Below are 18,804 nucleotides of genomic sequence, written 5' to 3'. Positions count from 1 at the left end.
AATAAATGAAGCGGAGAGGAAAAAGAATGACAAAGCTCTTACCCTATTATTCCTCATAGTTGAAGATACATTTCTAGATGATATCGGAAATTGTGTTAGAGCCAGAGACGCCTGGAACTGTTTAAAAGAAATGCATACAAAATTCGGTTTGCTTCACATACTGCAACTTATGAGAGAATTCTTTAACATAAATATGAAGCCAAATGAGTCTGTCTAATCATATCTAGCAAGATTAATGGACTTAACACAGAAAATTAGCTAATGGTGGACATGCCTTCACAGATAGAGAAGGGGCCCTAGTGATGCTATTGGGACTGCCTAGAAGTTATGAATTGCTCACCCTAAGTTTGAAAAAAGACGAAGCAAATCTGACAACTATGATTCTGAAACCAAGGCTACTCGTAAAAGAGAAACGTATAGTTAGAAATGAGAGTTCAACCAAAGTGTACCATGAAGAACAAGCTCTTCACACTAAAAGTTTTGCCACCAACCAAAAGAAGTCTGCATTTGGAAAACCCATGAAGAAGTATGCAGCTAAAAGGCCAAATGAAGAAGAGACTAACAGAGGAAGAAATACTAAATGCTCCAGCTGTGGCCAGTAGGAGCACATCTCTAAAAATTGTGAAAAGGCCAAATATCAGAACCAAAACAGTTGCATAACTGCAGTTGACCTCAAGACAAACATTGCACTTCTGGCAAATGAAGAAAAATCAAGGAAAATTAATTTTAGGATTTTAGACAGTGGAGCTACAGAACACATGACCTCTGATAAAAGAAAATTCTCAGACCTTAAGGAGTACACATCTGAAGTTGAAGTTGCTAATTCAGAAGGAATAAAGGTTACTCGAATTGGATATATTTCATTCTCTGTTGGAGAAGAAGATGGAAGAAAAAACATCACTACTGAAAATGTCCTATATGTTCCAGAACTAGGAGGAAATCTATTATCCATTGGTAGAATTGAAGAAAGAGGCTTAAAAGTAGAATTTGCTGAAGGAAAAGCCAAAGTGATTAGTAAGAATGCAAACACTCTTCTATCTGGTGAGAATAAAAGAAGACTGTACATGATCAAAGAAAAGATGACAACTGCTTACGTTACGAAAACTGAAAGTGCTGACTTGCTGCATCGTAGACTTGGTCATCCACATTGTTGTACAACCAAAAATATTATCCCCATTGGCAGAAACCTAAAATCAACAGTATTAATAAATGCCAATTCTGTATCCAGGGAAAAATTTCCAAAGGCATGAAATTCTCTATGAAAGCCAAAAGTGAAGTACTAGAAAAATTTGAGGAGTACCGTTACATGGTAGAAAATCTTCAAAACAGAAAAATCAAATTTCTGAGAAATGACAATGGTGGGGAATATATAAGTGAAAGGTTTGACGAGTACCTTGCTGCACATGGGATCCAAAGACAACTAACTGTACCTGATACACCTCAACAAAATGGTTTAGCAGAAAGGCTGAACCAAACATTGATAAACACGACAAGATGTTTACTTATCGATTCCGGAGCAGATCACAGGTTTTGGGCTGAAGCAATGGTTACTGCAGCCTTTCTCCACAACAAGTGCCCATCTATGGCAATTGATGGCGATATTCCAGAGGAAAGATGTTTAGGGTCTGGAAGCAAAACAGACCACCTCAGAGTTTTTGGATGCAGCGCCTGGAGCCATGTTTGCTCACACTCAAGAGGAAGCAAGCTTGATCCTAAAGCTACAGAATGTGTTTTTGTGGGATATCCTAAAGGAGTTAAGAGCTACAAATTGTATGATCTGAAGAAGAAACATTTTTTCGTCAGCAGAGATGTCATTTTTGAAGAAAATGTTTTCCACTTAAAGCTAAGCAAATATGACAATCCTGCAGAAGAAGCTACTCTTAAAATTGAAGACTTTGAACCAGAATATTTCTTGTACTTACCTGGAACAGAAGCTCGTGACTCATCTCTAGATTACATAACTCCTGATGTAAATGACTCGGATGAAACCCAACGTCTAAATACAGATCTGATTGACCAAAATTCTGAAAGATGTCCAGACCTACAGCTTGAAAATACTCCAGATTAAGAAGATGAAGGCCAATCAGTTACACAGATATAAGACGTTGCTAACAACCTAGACCATGAAGTTGAAACAGCAGCCAGAACTCCTACCCATGGGAGTGAGAGAGTTGGAAAAAGAAACACCAGAATTCCTAAACATTTCAAAAATTTTTATCTGTACGATGCCCAAGATATACAACTATCTGAAGAAAAGGACCCAGTAACTCTAAAAGATGTCCTGAAATCACCTAAAGCTGCTGACATGTGGTTAAAAGCCATGGAGGAAGAAATTCAAAACCTCACTCAAGCTCAAACATGGGAACTAACTACGAAACCACCAGGCGCTAAGGTAATACCATCCAGATGGTTGTTTCATAAGAAAAATGACGAGATTGGGAGCTGAGTAAAGTTCAAAGCCAGATTGGTGGCAAAAGGCTATCTGCAAATACCCGGAGTGGACTTTCAAGACACCTTTTCACCAGTCACCAAACTTAAATCTATAAGGTTACTGCTTGCCATAGCTGCAGAGAAAAACCTAGAGGTTCACCAAATGGATGTGACAGCTGCATATGCTAATGGAATTCTAAAAGAAGACATACCTATGGCACAGCCAGAAGGCTGCATTGAGAAAGGGAAAGAACATCTTGTCTGCCACCTGAAGAGAAGCATTTATGGTCTCCGACAATCAGGACGTGCATGAAATACCTGCTTGAACGACTTCCTGATCCAAAATGGATTGAAAACATCAAGAGCAGACCCTTGTATTTACTTTTGTCATGAGAAGAACATTATAACTAAAGTTTATGTTGATGACCTCCCGATAGTTGGAAACATGCCAAAGATGAATTCAAGGAAAGCATAAAGAAAAGGTTCAATGTTAAGGACCTAGGTCCCGCAAGCCAGATCTTATACATGTGAATATGCAAAGAAGAAAATGAATCATACACACTAGATCAAATCGTTTATGTGTCAGAAATACTAGAAACATTTAAAATGGTTGAAGCAAAATGTGCATCCACGCCATTAGACCCCAGAATAAAATATAAGAAGGTAGATGAACAACAGTGGAAGGAAATCAAAGGAAACAGCAAGGAAATCCCTTACAGACAAGCTAATAGGAAGTCTCCTTTATCTGACTTGTGGTACTCGCCCAGACATGGCTTATATTTCCACCTACATGAGCCAATTTAATGAAAAACACACTGAAGAACACTGGAGAGGTGTGAAGCACATTCTAAAGGGAACACGACACAGAAAGCTGAGATTCCAGAAGTCAGGTAAGCCATTTCAAGTCTACTCAGATGCCGACTGGGGAGGTGACAGAACTGACCGTAAATCCGACAGTGGTTATATAATGCTACTCGCAAGTGCTCCAATCTCATGGTCGAGAAAGAAGCAATTCACAACAGCTTTATCATCGACAGAAGCAGAGTATGTGGCGATGTGTCACACTGCCAAGTAAATCCTATGGATTAAAAATTTGATCAAGGAAATCTGTAGTGAATTAGCTGCTTCACCTCAAAAAGTGCTAGTCGACAAACAGGCAGCAATCTTCTTAGCCAAGAACCATGTTACTTCTGAAAGAAGTATGCACACTGATATTAAATTGCATTTTCTGAGAGACCCAGTGAAAGAAAATGTGACTGTATTTGATCATGTGCCATCCAGCAACAATCTTGCTGATCTCCTAAGTCGACCTCGAAAAATCTTTTATGTGACATGAACTATGCCAGAACTTGCATGTAAAAATGATCTCCTTTGAAGTTTATGACTGAACATAAATCATTATGGTTGTAACTGTGTAGAGACTTGACTTAAAACTCCAGAAAGAAGCCTACATACAAATTTTTCTTAATTATTTTTATTTAAACATTGTGTTTCCTACTATAACTTAATATGTGTTCATTTAATGATACAATTCATAAGAAGAGGTCAATAGTGTTTATGCATGCAATAGCAGCTACATTGTGTTTCCTAGTATAACTTAATATGTGTTCATTTAATGATACAATTCAAAAGTAGAGGTCAATAGTGTTTAAGCATGTAATAGCAGCTACATTGTTCTTCTGTAAATGTGTACAACCAAAGCGTGATTAATTTTTTATGGAAGTAATATTTTGCACATAGTGTGACTAGCAAGGGGGCACTTAAAAAAAATGATATATATGTGCCAGTCCCAATATTTACGTTATGTTAGCTGGCAACAGTGAGAGTTGTTGTTGTTGTTGTTTTGTCCTTATCTGGTGTGCATTGCTGTGGTTGCTTGTTTCCATGTAACCTAAATATTCCCAATATATATTTGATTGTTCAACATGGACTATGTCATTCCTTTACTCATGAATAATTCAAATTTAACAGGTATAACATAAAATTAAACTCAGTACAGCAAGGTTGTGTAGTCTTTTCTTAATGACTACATGTTTCCTCCCCCCTCCTTTTGATGATGATGTCGCAGTCTAACAGTACAATTGCAAAATATAAGCTATAATCTAATAATGTAATAAATACACAGTTCACTGCTTTATACTAAAATTTGAAACTAAAAGTATGCTAAGGTATATAAATAGCATTTTTATAATAGTCTACTTATTAATACTACATTTTTAAGACCAAAATCATTAATTTCAGCAAAAATCTCAATTTTTATTAAGCAGTTAAAAATCTTAAAAATAATACTTAATAAATCATTAACGAGGAAACCTGACTACTGAACATACAAATAAAAAATTTCTTAAGTGGAAACAGCAGGAGAGTGAAATTTATGAATAGTATACAACACAGCACAGGTAAATACAGGTGAAATCAGAGATTTTTAAGGAGTTGAAATTGTTGACTTAATTTTAGAGACCAAAACCTGAATGATTCTTGAGCTTAGACGGTATGGGCCTTCAATTAAAATCATGCATTTCTATTTAAAAACCATAAGTTTGAGGGGTAATAACAGTATTTGGTTTACAATGAATCTCCGCTACTCCTTTAACATTAAATTACATGATAGGGCAGTGCAGCATGTCTGGTTTTTTCAAAATAATTAAATCAAAATTCTGCAACTCTGTGATGTGGTGTGGCATAAAAATTCAATATTTTGAATTACTACTTTTCCCTGTTACTAACAGTACACATAATAAGTTTTAACTTTATTTTAAAAATCATTTAGATTTATATTAAATACAATTTGTATCATTAAATATTTTTCTAGATTAGTTATTTCCCAAAATACCTGTTTACAAATACATAATTATGAATAAAAATGATGTCAATGGTTACTGTCAGGCGATTATCTGCTGGCAGCTCTTTTCAGATAGGCCTTGCAAACCCGTTTATGGCAACTCTAATTGTCATACTACAGAAAGATATAGTACATCCAGAAGTTTTAGATATTTCAGATGAATTGAAATGTGTATAGTTACATTTTTTGCTACTTAATATATGACAGCCAAAAGAATATGGCAATACAGTACAAAGTCCGTAATCTGGACTCGTCGAAACTTCGGCGATTCCAGATTATAGATTATCAATTGAAATCTGGTAAGATGGCATGCAGAAATCATACAATTAAAAATATGAAACCGTAATTTATGAAATAAAGAGCAATTATGATCTAAAGGGTATCAAAATTTACAAAAAAAAAAAAAGCTTAATATTTATTTGTTTGTTTTATTAAACATTTCTTTCTATGTAAGTTGTTTAAGTTGCTTCGTTTTTAAGTTGCTTTGCATGTGTAAACATTAAATGCGCATGCGTAACATTAAATATGCATGCGTAAGGCATACAAAAAAAAAAGTTTGTGGCTTTGAGGTCCGGATTATAGATCATTCCGGATAATGGACGTCCAGATTACAGACTTTGTACTGTATTTAGACACTTCCTCAAAACAAATAGAAACATACAGACGGTGTTCACACATTTTTGTAACAATTTTGCGAAGCTTTATATACGAACAAACCTTAGAACCTTATTTTGTAATATGTTCAATCTGATAGCCCTTTTGTTGAACTATCATATTACATTTTGTATTTCCAAGATAAAAGTCCATTTTAAAATCATCAAGGTTGATTTTATTCCACTCCTCCTTCACAATCTTTCACAGTCCATCTAATGTTTTGAAATGCCACTTATAAAGAACTTGTTTTAAAAGTACAAATGCATAGTAATTCATAGAAGACACATCAGGGGACTTGGGTAGGATGCATTCAAAGTGAATAGCATCAACTGTGGTTTCATTTCTCATTTTTTCAAAAAACAGAGCAGTAGATTTAGAGGTATGGCTTGGAGACTTATCCTGATGGAACTTAATACAGTGAAGATTGTTTGGATAAAGACATGGAATTTCCTCTTTAAAAATAGGTGACAAAACATATTTCTGATAGTAAATCAAATTAATTTTGATATTTTTTTCTACTTTCCTTTTTTCAAATTTTAGGTTATAAAAGAATCCAGTAATAACCATAAAAGCTTTAGAAAAACTTTAACTAACCTTGTACCAACATATTAAGTCTTTTTCTCCGTTTTTTCGGTAGTAAATCAATCGTTTTCCATTGCGATTATAATTGCCATTGGATAAAATATATCCAAGCCTCATCAATAGTAACTATATATTTCCACTTTTCACTTGCCAAATAATTTTCATACAGCAATCTGAACATAGTCTTATGCTGAGAAACATGTTTCAGCGTTACGTGATGAACATCATATTTTTTTGTTGTGATTAGCTTTAAATCAGATTTTTATAATTTTCTTCATAGTTCCTACAGAGATAGTTAAAGATTTTGCAATAGCTCTTTGGGGGGGGGTTCTGGATTTCCCTCTAAAACATGAGATGCAACGTTATATTTAATAAGAATTGTTACGTACCTTCGTTGGGTATGCATTTGTTGCCTTTTTCCAAGGCAGATGTAAACTTTGATGTTTCTTTTCTTTCATATTATGTCACTTATTTTACCTGAAGAAATATTTAAACCATAAACCTTGCTTTTCATATCTTTTTTTAGTAACTGAATAAGCATTATTCTCTTCGGACAGTGCAAAAATATAGCCTCTGATCCAGTTTATTTTTCAGTGGCATTTTCAAGAAACAAATATTTTTAATACTGCAGACGATAATTAAACCTTACCCCAAGACACCAGCCATGTTTGTATTTTAAAATTCATATTTAAATTCACGGATAAAATCAAACTCGTTACAAAAACATGTGAACACCCTTTACTAATAAGTATCAGGTAAACTTCTTATCTTTCTGCATAAAGGCATTATTCAGGTACATTTTGAAACCCTTTGCACGCTTTGAACAATATATCATTATATCATTAATCATTAAAAATAAATTTAAAAAAGAGAAAATATCCAAATATATACCCGAGAGACATATTTTAAGCAATCATCAACATTATCTGGAGTACAAAATTCATCTGGATCTGGAGTAATGTTATTCTCCAACCAATCATACGCACAAAAATCATTCTTATATACAGAACGAGGCTGATTCATTTTGCTAAACAGATACCAAACATCTAAAATAATATCCTAAAAGAAAAAAGGAACAAATCAGTTACAACTAGAAAAATTTTAGAATATTTCATTACTTAATACATTCTAAAAATACCTTTGAGTAACATGCTTATTTTTATCTAATCAAGATATTTGTAATTATTTTGCCTTTATTAACCCACTTCCTAAATTATTTTGGATTTATTATCAAAACATTATTATAATAATTTAAAGATTAGGGAAAAACAATACAGCAAATAATTGACAATATATATACAATGAATGCTATTGAGTTATGCAGAAAATTCTGTAGCTTTTCAAATCGAAATGCATTTCCTTTAAATATTTTTGTTACTACATCTTGAACTAAACAGATGCATAAATATTGCCTTTTCTGCTCACACTGAATAATTCCAGCATTTATCTCATGCTAGAATAATGTGTGTAATGTATGCTGCAAATATACATGCTGTATAATTCTAGCATTGTAAAATAATTTTTATTCCAGTACAGTATTAAAAATAGAGAATGCAAAAGTTAATTTTTATCATATTATGCTATTTTACTGGAGGAGTTAAAGCTACAAGAATCAGCATAATATTAATAAATTTGCAAGACTAGATTTGAAGGTTTAAATATAGAACTTTCTTATTCAACTGCAAAAGTGCAAATGATGAAAAGAAGCTAGTGGTAAGGCGATAAAAATGAGAGGAAGGAAGTGAAACTACCGGTGTCCTCTATTGAATAAAAATTAAATCAACTATGGAATACTTTGCTTAAAAGCTAAGAGTAAAAATACCTTGGAATTGGGATTGTTAACTAGAACTGAAAGATTTTTATGAATGTAGAACACATCTGAAAAATCTAATTTGCCTATGGAAGAATGTAGAATACTGGCTATAGAAAAAGGAAAATATGAACAGTGCACAGCAACAGGATTTATGCATTTCTTCTTCCCAACATATGTCTCATAGGCCTTAATGCAAAGTTTTTAAACTCTCGTAGTTTGACCAATGCAAATTAAATCACATTAGCAAGGACTCCTATACATATCCGAGGAGTTCATATTCGGAATTGGGTCCTTAAGTATGGAACTGCAAAGTTTTTAGGTGAAGAGAAAAAAACCCTGAAAGTTGAAATTTCTGTAAAATACATTCAGTTTTAAGGATATTATAAGAACCCTAATTCGGAGGCCACAAAAAATGAAGGAATAAAATGAAGCTAACTTATGTTTAGTCAAATGACGATTTAAGGTGTAATAGAAGGCAAAGAGATAAAGGTTTATGGAAAACAGTAATACTGAAGTTGGATACGTTGTGTGTGGTCAAGATGTCAAGAAACTGAAGAGAAGTGGATGTTTTTAGCTCAGAAGTGAACTGAATGGCAGGATCAATAGAATTCATTATTGAAAGAACTTTATTTAAATCATTTTATCACCACCAAACAGGGTAAAAGTATCGTCAACATAGCAGAAACACAAAGGGACGTTTAAAATTTTAAATAATTTTGATTCATAATAATGCATATAAATATCAGCAAGCATAGGATTTCCCATGGTTAATCCCTCAGTTTGCTTGTAATTCTTATTTTAGAAAACAAAATGTATTTGTTTCAGACAAAGTTGAGTAAGGGAAATTAGCTCAGCAATTTTGATACAGGAGAAATGAAATTATTGAAGTCTCGTTTCTACGTATTTAAGTGCACCTTCTACTGCAACACTGGAGAATAATAAATTTACACAAAAAGAAACCATGATGAAATTCCTACGGAAAATACTTTTTACATTTTTATAAACTCTATTGAATTTTTTATGACATGTTATTAACTAACAAATCGAAAATCTAGAAACTAAATACTCAGCAACAGGTGCGAAGCAGCGACTTGATACAATAGTTTGGAAAGTAGAAGGTGCACTTAAATGCTTAAAAACGATGGTTCAAAGTTTGTTCTGAGGAAATCATTCAAAGATGGTTTGAGAAGTTTAAGCGTGGAAATTTCAGCTTCAAAGATGCTCGCTCTGGATGACCATCCTCTGTAAACAAGGACCTATTTAACCTTTTCCTTTGGGCTACAGAAGTTAACATTCTGCTTATTTGCTCCACTTATTCACATATTCAGGCAGAAAGGAAAAGAGAAACAATTTGACAGAGTTTGCCACTTACTACTGCATATTTAGTAAAACATTTTACACATCAAGGGTGAACTAAAATCGCTTGAGCCTTATTCAACGTAATAAACATATCTGTCCCAGCCATCAGGAAAAGATTAAAAAAAGCTATTTCTGAAAATACATGATACACAGTTCACAAAATAGCAGACACAATATATATTCTAAAAAGATGATCATTTGAAGAAGACTAAGTATGTAAGCTGCTACAACCCTATACTTCAACAGAGCAGAATATACTTCCTAAAATTTTAGCATGATTCTTTGCTAAATGAAATATAGAAGCTCCTTTCTTGAAACTGCTCATTACTGGGAGATGAGAAGTGGATATTATACAATAATGTTACAAGAAAAGATCATGGGGAGCCAAAAGAACCATCCTTTAGTTATATCAAAAAGTAATGCTTTACAAACAGTGGGACTACCAACAAATGACCTGTGACTTGTTGCCACCAAATCAGAAAATTCCTAAAAATAATGTTCCCAAACAGTAGCTTCAAAAGCAGTAAGCACAGTAAAGTACCCAGAACTGATGTATCGTTAAACTGTCCTCTTCCATCATGACAATGCTCAACCCCACATGTCGATGAAAGTCAAACAACAATTTACTGAGAATTGCTGGGATGATTTGTGTTACCCCCAACATGCATCAGACTTTGCCCCCTCAAATTTTCATCACTTCAAAATTCTCTAAACAGCTTGGAGTTTACCTTCTTTTGAGACTCTCGCATAGCATCTCAATAACTTCTCTTATATTAAAAAAAAAAAAAAAAAAGAATTTTTCAGCTGCCAGAGAGATAACATATCATAACATAACTATTGGCATTCCCCTTTCCATTGAACTTAATGACACTAAGTGTTCTCTCACCTTGCCAAACCAGGCCAGGGGTTCAACCGCTGCCCTCGCACCTTTGGAGAGAGAGGCGCATTGCTTTTGCGACAATGATCATTATGATTTGCTACCTGCCAGTCGCTCAGGCTACCCGTCGCAAAAGGACATTACCTGATATCAGAGCCCTCAACTCTAGGACTTACTCATGGGTTGACTAATGAGTGATCTTTCCAAGGCCTCCAGAACCACTAGGTTCATGATTTGAATACCCCTGTCGCCAAGACTGCCTAGGTACAGATCCTAGAGAGTTGCTTCGAATTCTCTATGTCAGCCACCCCCAAGCGGTGGATGCCACAGAGATAGAAAAATGTCATAGAACAAAATATTAGTTATGAAAGTTCAGTACTTCCTTATTATTATGGGCCCTGTTGTTTTAACAGCAAGTTGGCACCAAGATTATCACTAAGTTCATACACTCATGTGCAAAATTAGGAGAATTTGCACATTATGTCACATTTCTGAAAAACTTATTGGAGAGATCTTGATGAAATTTGGTATGCAAATACATTTATAAAAGAGAACAATATGTACTATTCAAAAGTCATTTCATGAATGCATAATTATCAGTAAAGCTCATAGGGCAGGAATGTCTGAAATCCATGTTGTGATATCGAAGTGAAAGTGAGTCTAAATATAGGGTATGATTCCCTCTCACAGCTAGATAGGTCACGTAGCACGATAGCAATAGCAGAGGAGTTCCTGTAATAGTTGGTTACACTTCTTCATAAGGCAGTTTTCAACTCCGGGATAGTTCTCGGAGAAGGATGGCGAGATGAAATTGCCCATACTAGAATATCCCAGACAAGCTCTATAGGATTAAGGTCAGGAGGTCTGGCTGGTCAATTCATACAGGGAATGTGCTCACTTTCCATGTAATCATCAACCATAATCCAAGAGGCATTTTAAAATACAGGCTAACTTGGCAGTGTTAACAAAGAATACATTTTCAGGCAACACCTAAAAAATATTCAATTCCTTGCTATGCTACATATCATATTATTAGGAGGAAGCCTTATAAATGAAACACTGATTTTCAATGTAAAATACTTAAATAGCAAAAACATAATGCATACGACAGAAAAATTTATTAAAATTGCTTAAATATACTTTTTATATATTTGATGGAAAAGTTCACTTGGTTAATAAGAAAAAGGCTCAAATGTCACATATGGCCCAGAATATACACGATTGCCAAATCTGGCGATATTTTGTGTTAGATGGTTAGTTGAGATTTTGTTTGTATGGCAACACTTTTTACATGGAAACTTTTGTGAGGAATGCAGTTGTATTTCATCATGGTGGTTGTTTGGTTACACATTGAATAACGACGTATAGTTCTATGAAGGAAGTTGTGGAGAGATATCAGCCATGTGTTTTAGAATGTATTTAAGCTAGATTTAGTTCGAGAAAATATGTTGTTGCAGTTATTAATGAAGCATTTGTTAATGGTTGCTTGTCTTCATGCTGACAGAAGTGCATTTCTGCAGTTTTATGGGGTACAAGATTTTTGAAGCTGAACTTGACATGCGAGAAGTGTAAGTCTGATATGAAGATTCAGAAGAAAAATTGTGTTTCTGAAGAATTTGTGTGAATTTGCAGCAAAATTGTTGAATGTAAAGAATGCGGTTCTTAACATTCTTTACCCTCAACAATTTTTCTGCATAATGCATATTAGTTTGAAGTTTGGATTCTGGTTTTCCTGCAGTTTTTTGTTCAGAATTAATATTTTGCTTTTTGGGAACTACTTTAAATGGCAAGTGAATTTACTTTACCATTTTTAACTTCATAGGGAGTTTAATTGTTGCATTGATTTAATTTTGTATCATTATTTTGGCTCTAGTGTAGAACTGCGTGGCCCTTTGATTGGTGAAAAATTCTGTTCAATTTTGGCAAAGAGTAACTTTGTTTTAACCTTATATGACATCATCATTCTCCTAATTTTTTAAGTGAAAATAGATCAATGTACACGTGGACAAATTCAAGGCAGTGTGCAATGCTGAGTTTATGAAACTCTCCGATGTTTTTTAAGTGAAAATAGATGGATGTGTACATGGACAGCAAATTTGTGCAATTCTTTGACATGTTATTTTGGTTTTGTGTAGCAGCCATGATGAAACTGTGCTTTCGTGTTGCCGATCTTGGCAGCAAAAAAAAAAACAAGGGGCACCCAATTGTAAACTTTTACTATTATTTTTAATTTATTTTTGTAGAAATTGTTTGGAATTTATTGTTTAAATTTATCATCATTTTTTTATCATCATTTCATTAGCAATTTTTGGCAAGAAACTTCATGCTTTTACTTACCTAAATTTTTTGTTTTTATTTCGAACTGTTAGTGTACATCGTGTGCAAAAACGTGTTTGCAAATGTGAAAATTGTGCTTTTTCAGACATTTTAGGCTTCAAGTTTGCAATGTAAACAAAAAATTTAGATAACTAGAATTGTGGAGTTTTTCACCAAAAATGTTTGGCGATGGTCTATATATGAAAGTAGCTTTAACAAAAGGAATAATATACAAATAGACAGTATAATAAAATGGTTAATCTTCCATAATCAGAGTGAGCACAAAACGAGTTTTTAATTTGGTGCGATTTTGATTTGGTTGTGGTTTCCAGTTGTATGTTTTCTTGTGGCTTTATTTCAGTGATTGTAATGAGTGCAAGTTTAGTGTAACCAGAAGTTTTTTTTTTTTTTTTTTTTTAATTTAATTTTGAAATACTGTGTTTTTTTAAAAAAGTTTTACTGTTTAATATTTGCAGGAGGTTAAACTGTTGTTGGTGGGAGAATGCTTGATTTCAGATGACATGAAGTTTATAATTTATGAACGTTTTCATTTAATTTTATTTAGTTAATGTTCTTCTGGTCAATTATTTACTTTTTTTTAGTTTTGTTTCTTGCATCTGGTCATGGAGAGATGTGGTATGTTTAAAATTTTGAGCGAAAGTTGTTTAGTGTGTTGAATTCAATGATGATAGTAACTAGCATATTTTAGAGTTACTGGAAGCGAGTGTAAGCATCGAATTACAAGGTCTGTTTGAAAGCACTCGTGACTTGTGAAGAGTAAATTGAGCATGTGTGGTGTTTTGCGAGTTACTTATATGTTGTTGGGAAACTGCGGGAATGATTTTGTGTGATCGGAATTACGTACTGCTAAAAATATGATGACAGATTGAAAAGTTTTTGCCAAGGTGTGCAATGCCGAGCTTGTGCAATTCTCTGTGTATATGATGTGAAACTAGATCAATGTGTATATGGGCAAAGCCAAAGCAGTGTGCAATGAGGAGTTGGAGCAATTCTCTGATTTTTTTTTAAGTGAAAATAGATCAATGTGTACATGGACAAAGTCAGTGTGCAATGCCTAGTTTGTGCCATTCTCTGATTCTTTTTAAAAGATCGCTGTGTACATGGGCTGAGACAATATAGTGCGCAATGCTGAGGTTGTGCACGATGTCGAGTTTGTGCAATTCTCTGATGTTTTTTATGTGAAAACAGATCAATGTGTAAATGGGCAAAGCCAAGGCAGTGCGCAATGCCAAGTTTTTGCAAGTCTCCAATGTTCTTTGAAAGAAAATAGATCGATGTGTACATGGACACCCAGTTTGAGCAGTTCTTTGATGTTTTTTGAGTGAATACAGATCGTTGTGCACATGGGCAAAGGGAGGTTGTGCTCGATGCCGAGCAGTAACGTGCACTTATTTTATGCGCAATGTTTAAAATATCGATGAATATGTGATTTAGGAATTTAAGAAACAGTGATATGAAAGCTGTGTATGATGCTCATATGCAATAAAAATATTTTTCTTTTTTCATTAATGTAAAGTTTAAATTTTTTTGAAAATAATGAATATTGTCTACTTACTGGTATGTAAGGGAATGTGTCATTATGTAGTAATAAGGTAATTTTAAAAATGATAAAGTTAAAACGTTCCATAATAGGAACTTAAATTAAAAGAAAAAATCTTTTATTTGTACAAATGCTAAAGCTTACATTTTTTTATTTTTTTTAAAATACTGAAGCTGTGTGTGTGTGTGTGATTATGGCAGAGCCTTGAGGGCTATCTGCCTAAGGGGAGGGATGCCTTCGTGGAGGACTTTCTAAGGGAAACTGGCTTGTACACACATTACACATGGGGAAAACCAACTGAAGCTATATGAAACACATGTATGAGTGACTGCGATGTTATCTATAGTTTTAATTGGTATCATGGTAATTTGAAATATAAACAATTTATTATATAAGGGTTGCTCAAATGAAAAGTGGACATGTGCGATGTCAGAATGAATGCATCGATAGCAGCGCCACTGCACAAGTATATAAAGGGTGGTATGATGTATGCATCTCAGACGGTGTTTAACCGTGAAACCTGTTTGTAGAAGATTAAATTGTGTGAAAGGAAAGTCGTGCTATCCATAGATGCGTCCAGATCAGAGCAACGCGCGGTAGTACAGTTTCTGGTTGCGGAAGGTAAGCGTAAGGCAGACATCTATTGAAGAATGGTGACAGTGTATGGTGACCACTGTTTAGGTCGTACGGCTGTAAACAGATGGTGTAAAAGTTTCCGTGAAGGGCGGCAAACGACATCGGATCTGCCGCGACCAGGCCAAGCAAACAAAGCGATCACCAATAATTCCATTGCCTCTGTTAATGAAATGATCCAAGCTAATCGAAGGGCTACGAATTGCGAAATCAGTCATGAACTCAACCTGAATAAAGGAACAGCATTATCTACAAACACCATTATCTACAAACATCTGGGGTACAGCAAAGTGTGTGCGGCACGGGTACCAAAACACCTGATCCTTGATCATCAGAAACAACGAATGGGCTTCTGTCTCCAGCACTTGATTCGTTATGAAGAGAATCCCACATTTCTGGATTGTATCATTGCAGGCGACAAGACCTGGTGCCACCACTACACACCCGAATCCAAGAAAACGAGTATGCAATGAAAACACAGCTCATCTCCTCCACCAGGGAAATCGAAAGCAATGATAACTGCATGGAAAGTGATGCTTTCATTTTTCTTCGTGGACCACTTTTAATCGAGTTCTTGCCCCAAGAGAGCAGTCAATTCTGCACAATATTGTAGTACTCTGATGAAACTGAAATAAGCAATAAAAAACAAACGGCCGGGCCTTCTCACAAGGAATGATCCTTCTGCATGACAATGCCCGTCCACACATCTCCCAGGAAACCCAGAGCAATTTAAACACATTCTGTTGGGAGGTTTTGGAGCACCCCCTCCTGTACAGTCCGGACATGTTACCCTGCGACTTTCACATCTTTGGGCCACTTAAGAGAGCCTTACAGGGGAAACGTTTCCATTTGAATGATGGAGTGAAGAAAGCCGTGCAGGACTTCCTCATGAATCAGCCCCAATCTTTCTACAGCAAAAGTATCGAGCTGCTGCCGCAAAACTGGGACCTGTGTTTCAATGCCCATGGCGACTTCTTTTGATTTACAATAATGGTATTATTTTTCTTCAACTTGTCCAATTTTCATTTGGGCAACCCTTATACTTGTTTCTACATCTGTAGAGAACACACGGTGACATCACAAGCTTAGTCCCACCCATTTATAGACGTCACTCATTCAGATTTAGTTGAAAAGACAGGACAGTGTTTTTACTCACAAAGCTGATGGACGTTGTTTTATCATTTAATCAATTTCATTTTCTATTCTGTTTGCACATAATAATCGCTCTTCACCACTGTAAACAAAAGTTTACTCTTCTGTTTATTTTAAAACTCACTTCACAGTACTCTGATCTCATAAGTGTACATATTTACTCAAGAATTATTTCAAAAAATTGTTCATTATACTTTTTATAATGAATTACACAGATAGGACTATGTTTTGACTTGATAAGCTGATGGACTTTGTTTTACTCATTTAGTATTTTACCACCTTATTTTACTATTCTGTTTACATAAATTTCATTACTGCAAAATTGACATCTCAGTGCTCTCACCGCTACAAAAAAATTTGCCAAATTTTGAATGTTAAAACACTTTGGTGGCAACTTACTTCGCTTACGGAAGATTATCCAGTTAATCTTCTATAATTGAGCTGAGCGTAAAACTTGGCGAGTTTTTTTATCTGGAGCGGTTTTGATTTGGTTGTGGTTTCTGGCTGTATGTTTTCTTGTGGCAAACCTAGAGCTTTATTTCGGTGATTGTAATGACTATGAGTTTAGTGTAGCCAGAATATATATATATAATTTCTTAATTTAATTTTGAAATATTGGATTTGTTTTTAAAAGTTTTACTGTTTAATATTTGCAGGAGGTTAAGCTGTTGTTGGTGGGAGAATGATAGATTTCAGATGATGTGAAGTTTATAATTTATGAATGTTTTCATTTAATTTTATTTAGTTAATGTTCTCCTGGTCAATTATTTACTTTTTTTTTTTAGTTTTGTTTCTTGCATGTGGCAATCAAAAAATGTGGAATGTTTAAAGTTTTGAACAAAAGTTCTTTAGTATGTTGAATTCCACGATGACAGTAGCTTGTATATTTTAGCGAGTTTATGATGCATTCCTTCTTAGTGAATTTGAATATATTTACTTGGTTGACAATTTTGGAGTCCAAGAAAAGTGTTATACAATTTATTATTTTATTATTCGTTATACTATTTTATCATGAGTTACATGGATAGGACTATGTTTTTACTTGCAAAGCTGATGGACTTTGTTTTACAAATCTAGTATTTGATCATGTCATTTTACTTGTACTATTCTGTTTACGTAAAATAATGGCCTTTTTCACTACTGCAAAACTTAGTTAAACAAAGTTACTATTCTGTTTACGTTTAAAAATTACATCTTAGTGCTGTCATTGCCGCCAAAAAAATTTGCCAAATTTTGAGGGCCAAAATAGTTTGGTGCCAACTTACCCTGCTTATGAAAGATTAGTGGATTAGCAATAAAACACATATGGTTTAGCAAATAACATAAATCGCTATGTTACTGATATGAATTATGAGTGACATTTATGAAAAGTAACGTAAGTTAAATTCAATAGCAGCATTTCTGACAAATCAATAATGCTGTCACATTATACAAATGTCCAAAAGAATTCTCATGAACTAAATCCTTTTATGAGTTAAATACAAGAAAGAGTTGAATTATTATAGTTTTTGATGAAAACCGACTACATTTTTTACTTAAAAACCTTACACGCTGGATAACAAGCTCCACCTATCCAAACAAAGTTTTTAAACTAATTACAGGAACGAAAAATGTTTAAGTTGCAAAATCCATTCTTGTTAAGAAAAGAAAATAGACCACTTTTGAATTACTGTTTCATCAAATATATGAACACAGCTCAAATTCTTAATTTAAACAAAGCATGAAGATGATAATAATAACGGGCACTACAATTTAAATTTTTGTTGTTACAGCAAATAATTACAGGTCCGTGAATTTTAAAAAGCTCAGAGAATACATAATTTTTTAAATATTTATGTTTTAAAAATTACGTACACTGAACACAAATAACATCATTCGAAGAAATTGTACAGCGCAGCATTTTTTCGAAGTTCAATATTCAATCATTTTATAACATGAGAAAAACGCAAAATAATGATAAATATGAAAAATAATTGTTCATTAACTACTTTCCAATTAATAAATCGGTGAAAAAGAAGAAAATACAAACTTTTTCTCCATGAAACTTATTCTTGACTGTAATTTAAAATTTTACGACACTGCTCTTCAAATTTAGACTAATTTAAACAGAGGGGGAAAATTAAAAATACAAAAATAAATATGATACGGTTAACAGTTATTCTAATTTTTTAGCAATGCTATTATATATATAAAAGCTTTAATATGGAGGAATAGCTCCTAACTAGTATAATCTTTTAAATATGGGCGAGGAGAATAAATTGATTAGAATACCATTTTTCTTGTTGAGTTCATACTCATAACTACTGAGCTCAAGAGTGGTTTCGAAAAATTAAAAAAAAAAGAGGGGCAGGCAAAATTTAACTGGCTTAGGTGGAATTGTGGACATTCTTGACAAAATTAGTTATTGCCTTTAACATGCCACTCCGTATTAATATGAGAAACATCAAAATTCTTTCATAGAATATGTGGTTTTCCCCATGTGTAACGTGTATACGAGACAGTTTCCCTTAGAAAGTCCTCCACGAAGGCATCCCTCCCCTTAGTCAGATGGCCCTCGAGGCTTTGCCATAATCACACACACACAC

The 18,804-nt window shown here is 34.1% G+C and overlaps 1 protein-coding gene across 1 annotated transcript in view; it reads right to left on the bottom strand.

The window, feature by feature from the left end:
* The window catches only part of LOC118185748 (uncharacterized), an 87,195-nt gene extending 68,799 nt beyond the window's left edge, over window positions 1–18,396 (bottom strand). The window contains exons 1-2 of the mRNA XM_035355652.2: window positions 18,249–18,396; window positions 7,400–7,567 (exon numbers count right to left, since the gene is read on the bottom strand). Coding sequence (XP_035211543.1) covers window positions 7,400–7,531 — 132 coding nt within the window. The 5' untranslated portion in view covers window positions 7,532–7,567; window positions 18,249–18,396. The remainder of the gene's footprint in view (window positions 1–7,399; window positions 7,568–18,248) is intronic.
* Between the last annotated feature and the right edge of the window lie 408 nt (window positions 18,397–18,804).

Source organism: Stegodyphus dumicola, chromosome 10 (assembly GCF_044657685.1).
Source record: "Stegodyphus dumicola isolate Sdum_Otavi_A_Nest chromosome 10, ASM4465768v1".
NCBI classification, from domain to species: Eukaryota; Metazoa; Arthropoda; class Arachnida; order Araneae; family Eresidae; genus Stegodyphus; species Stegodyphus dumicola.
This window is presented reverse-complemented; position numbering and strand designations above follow the sequence as displayed.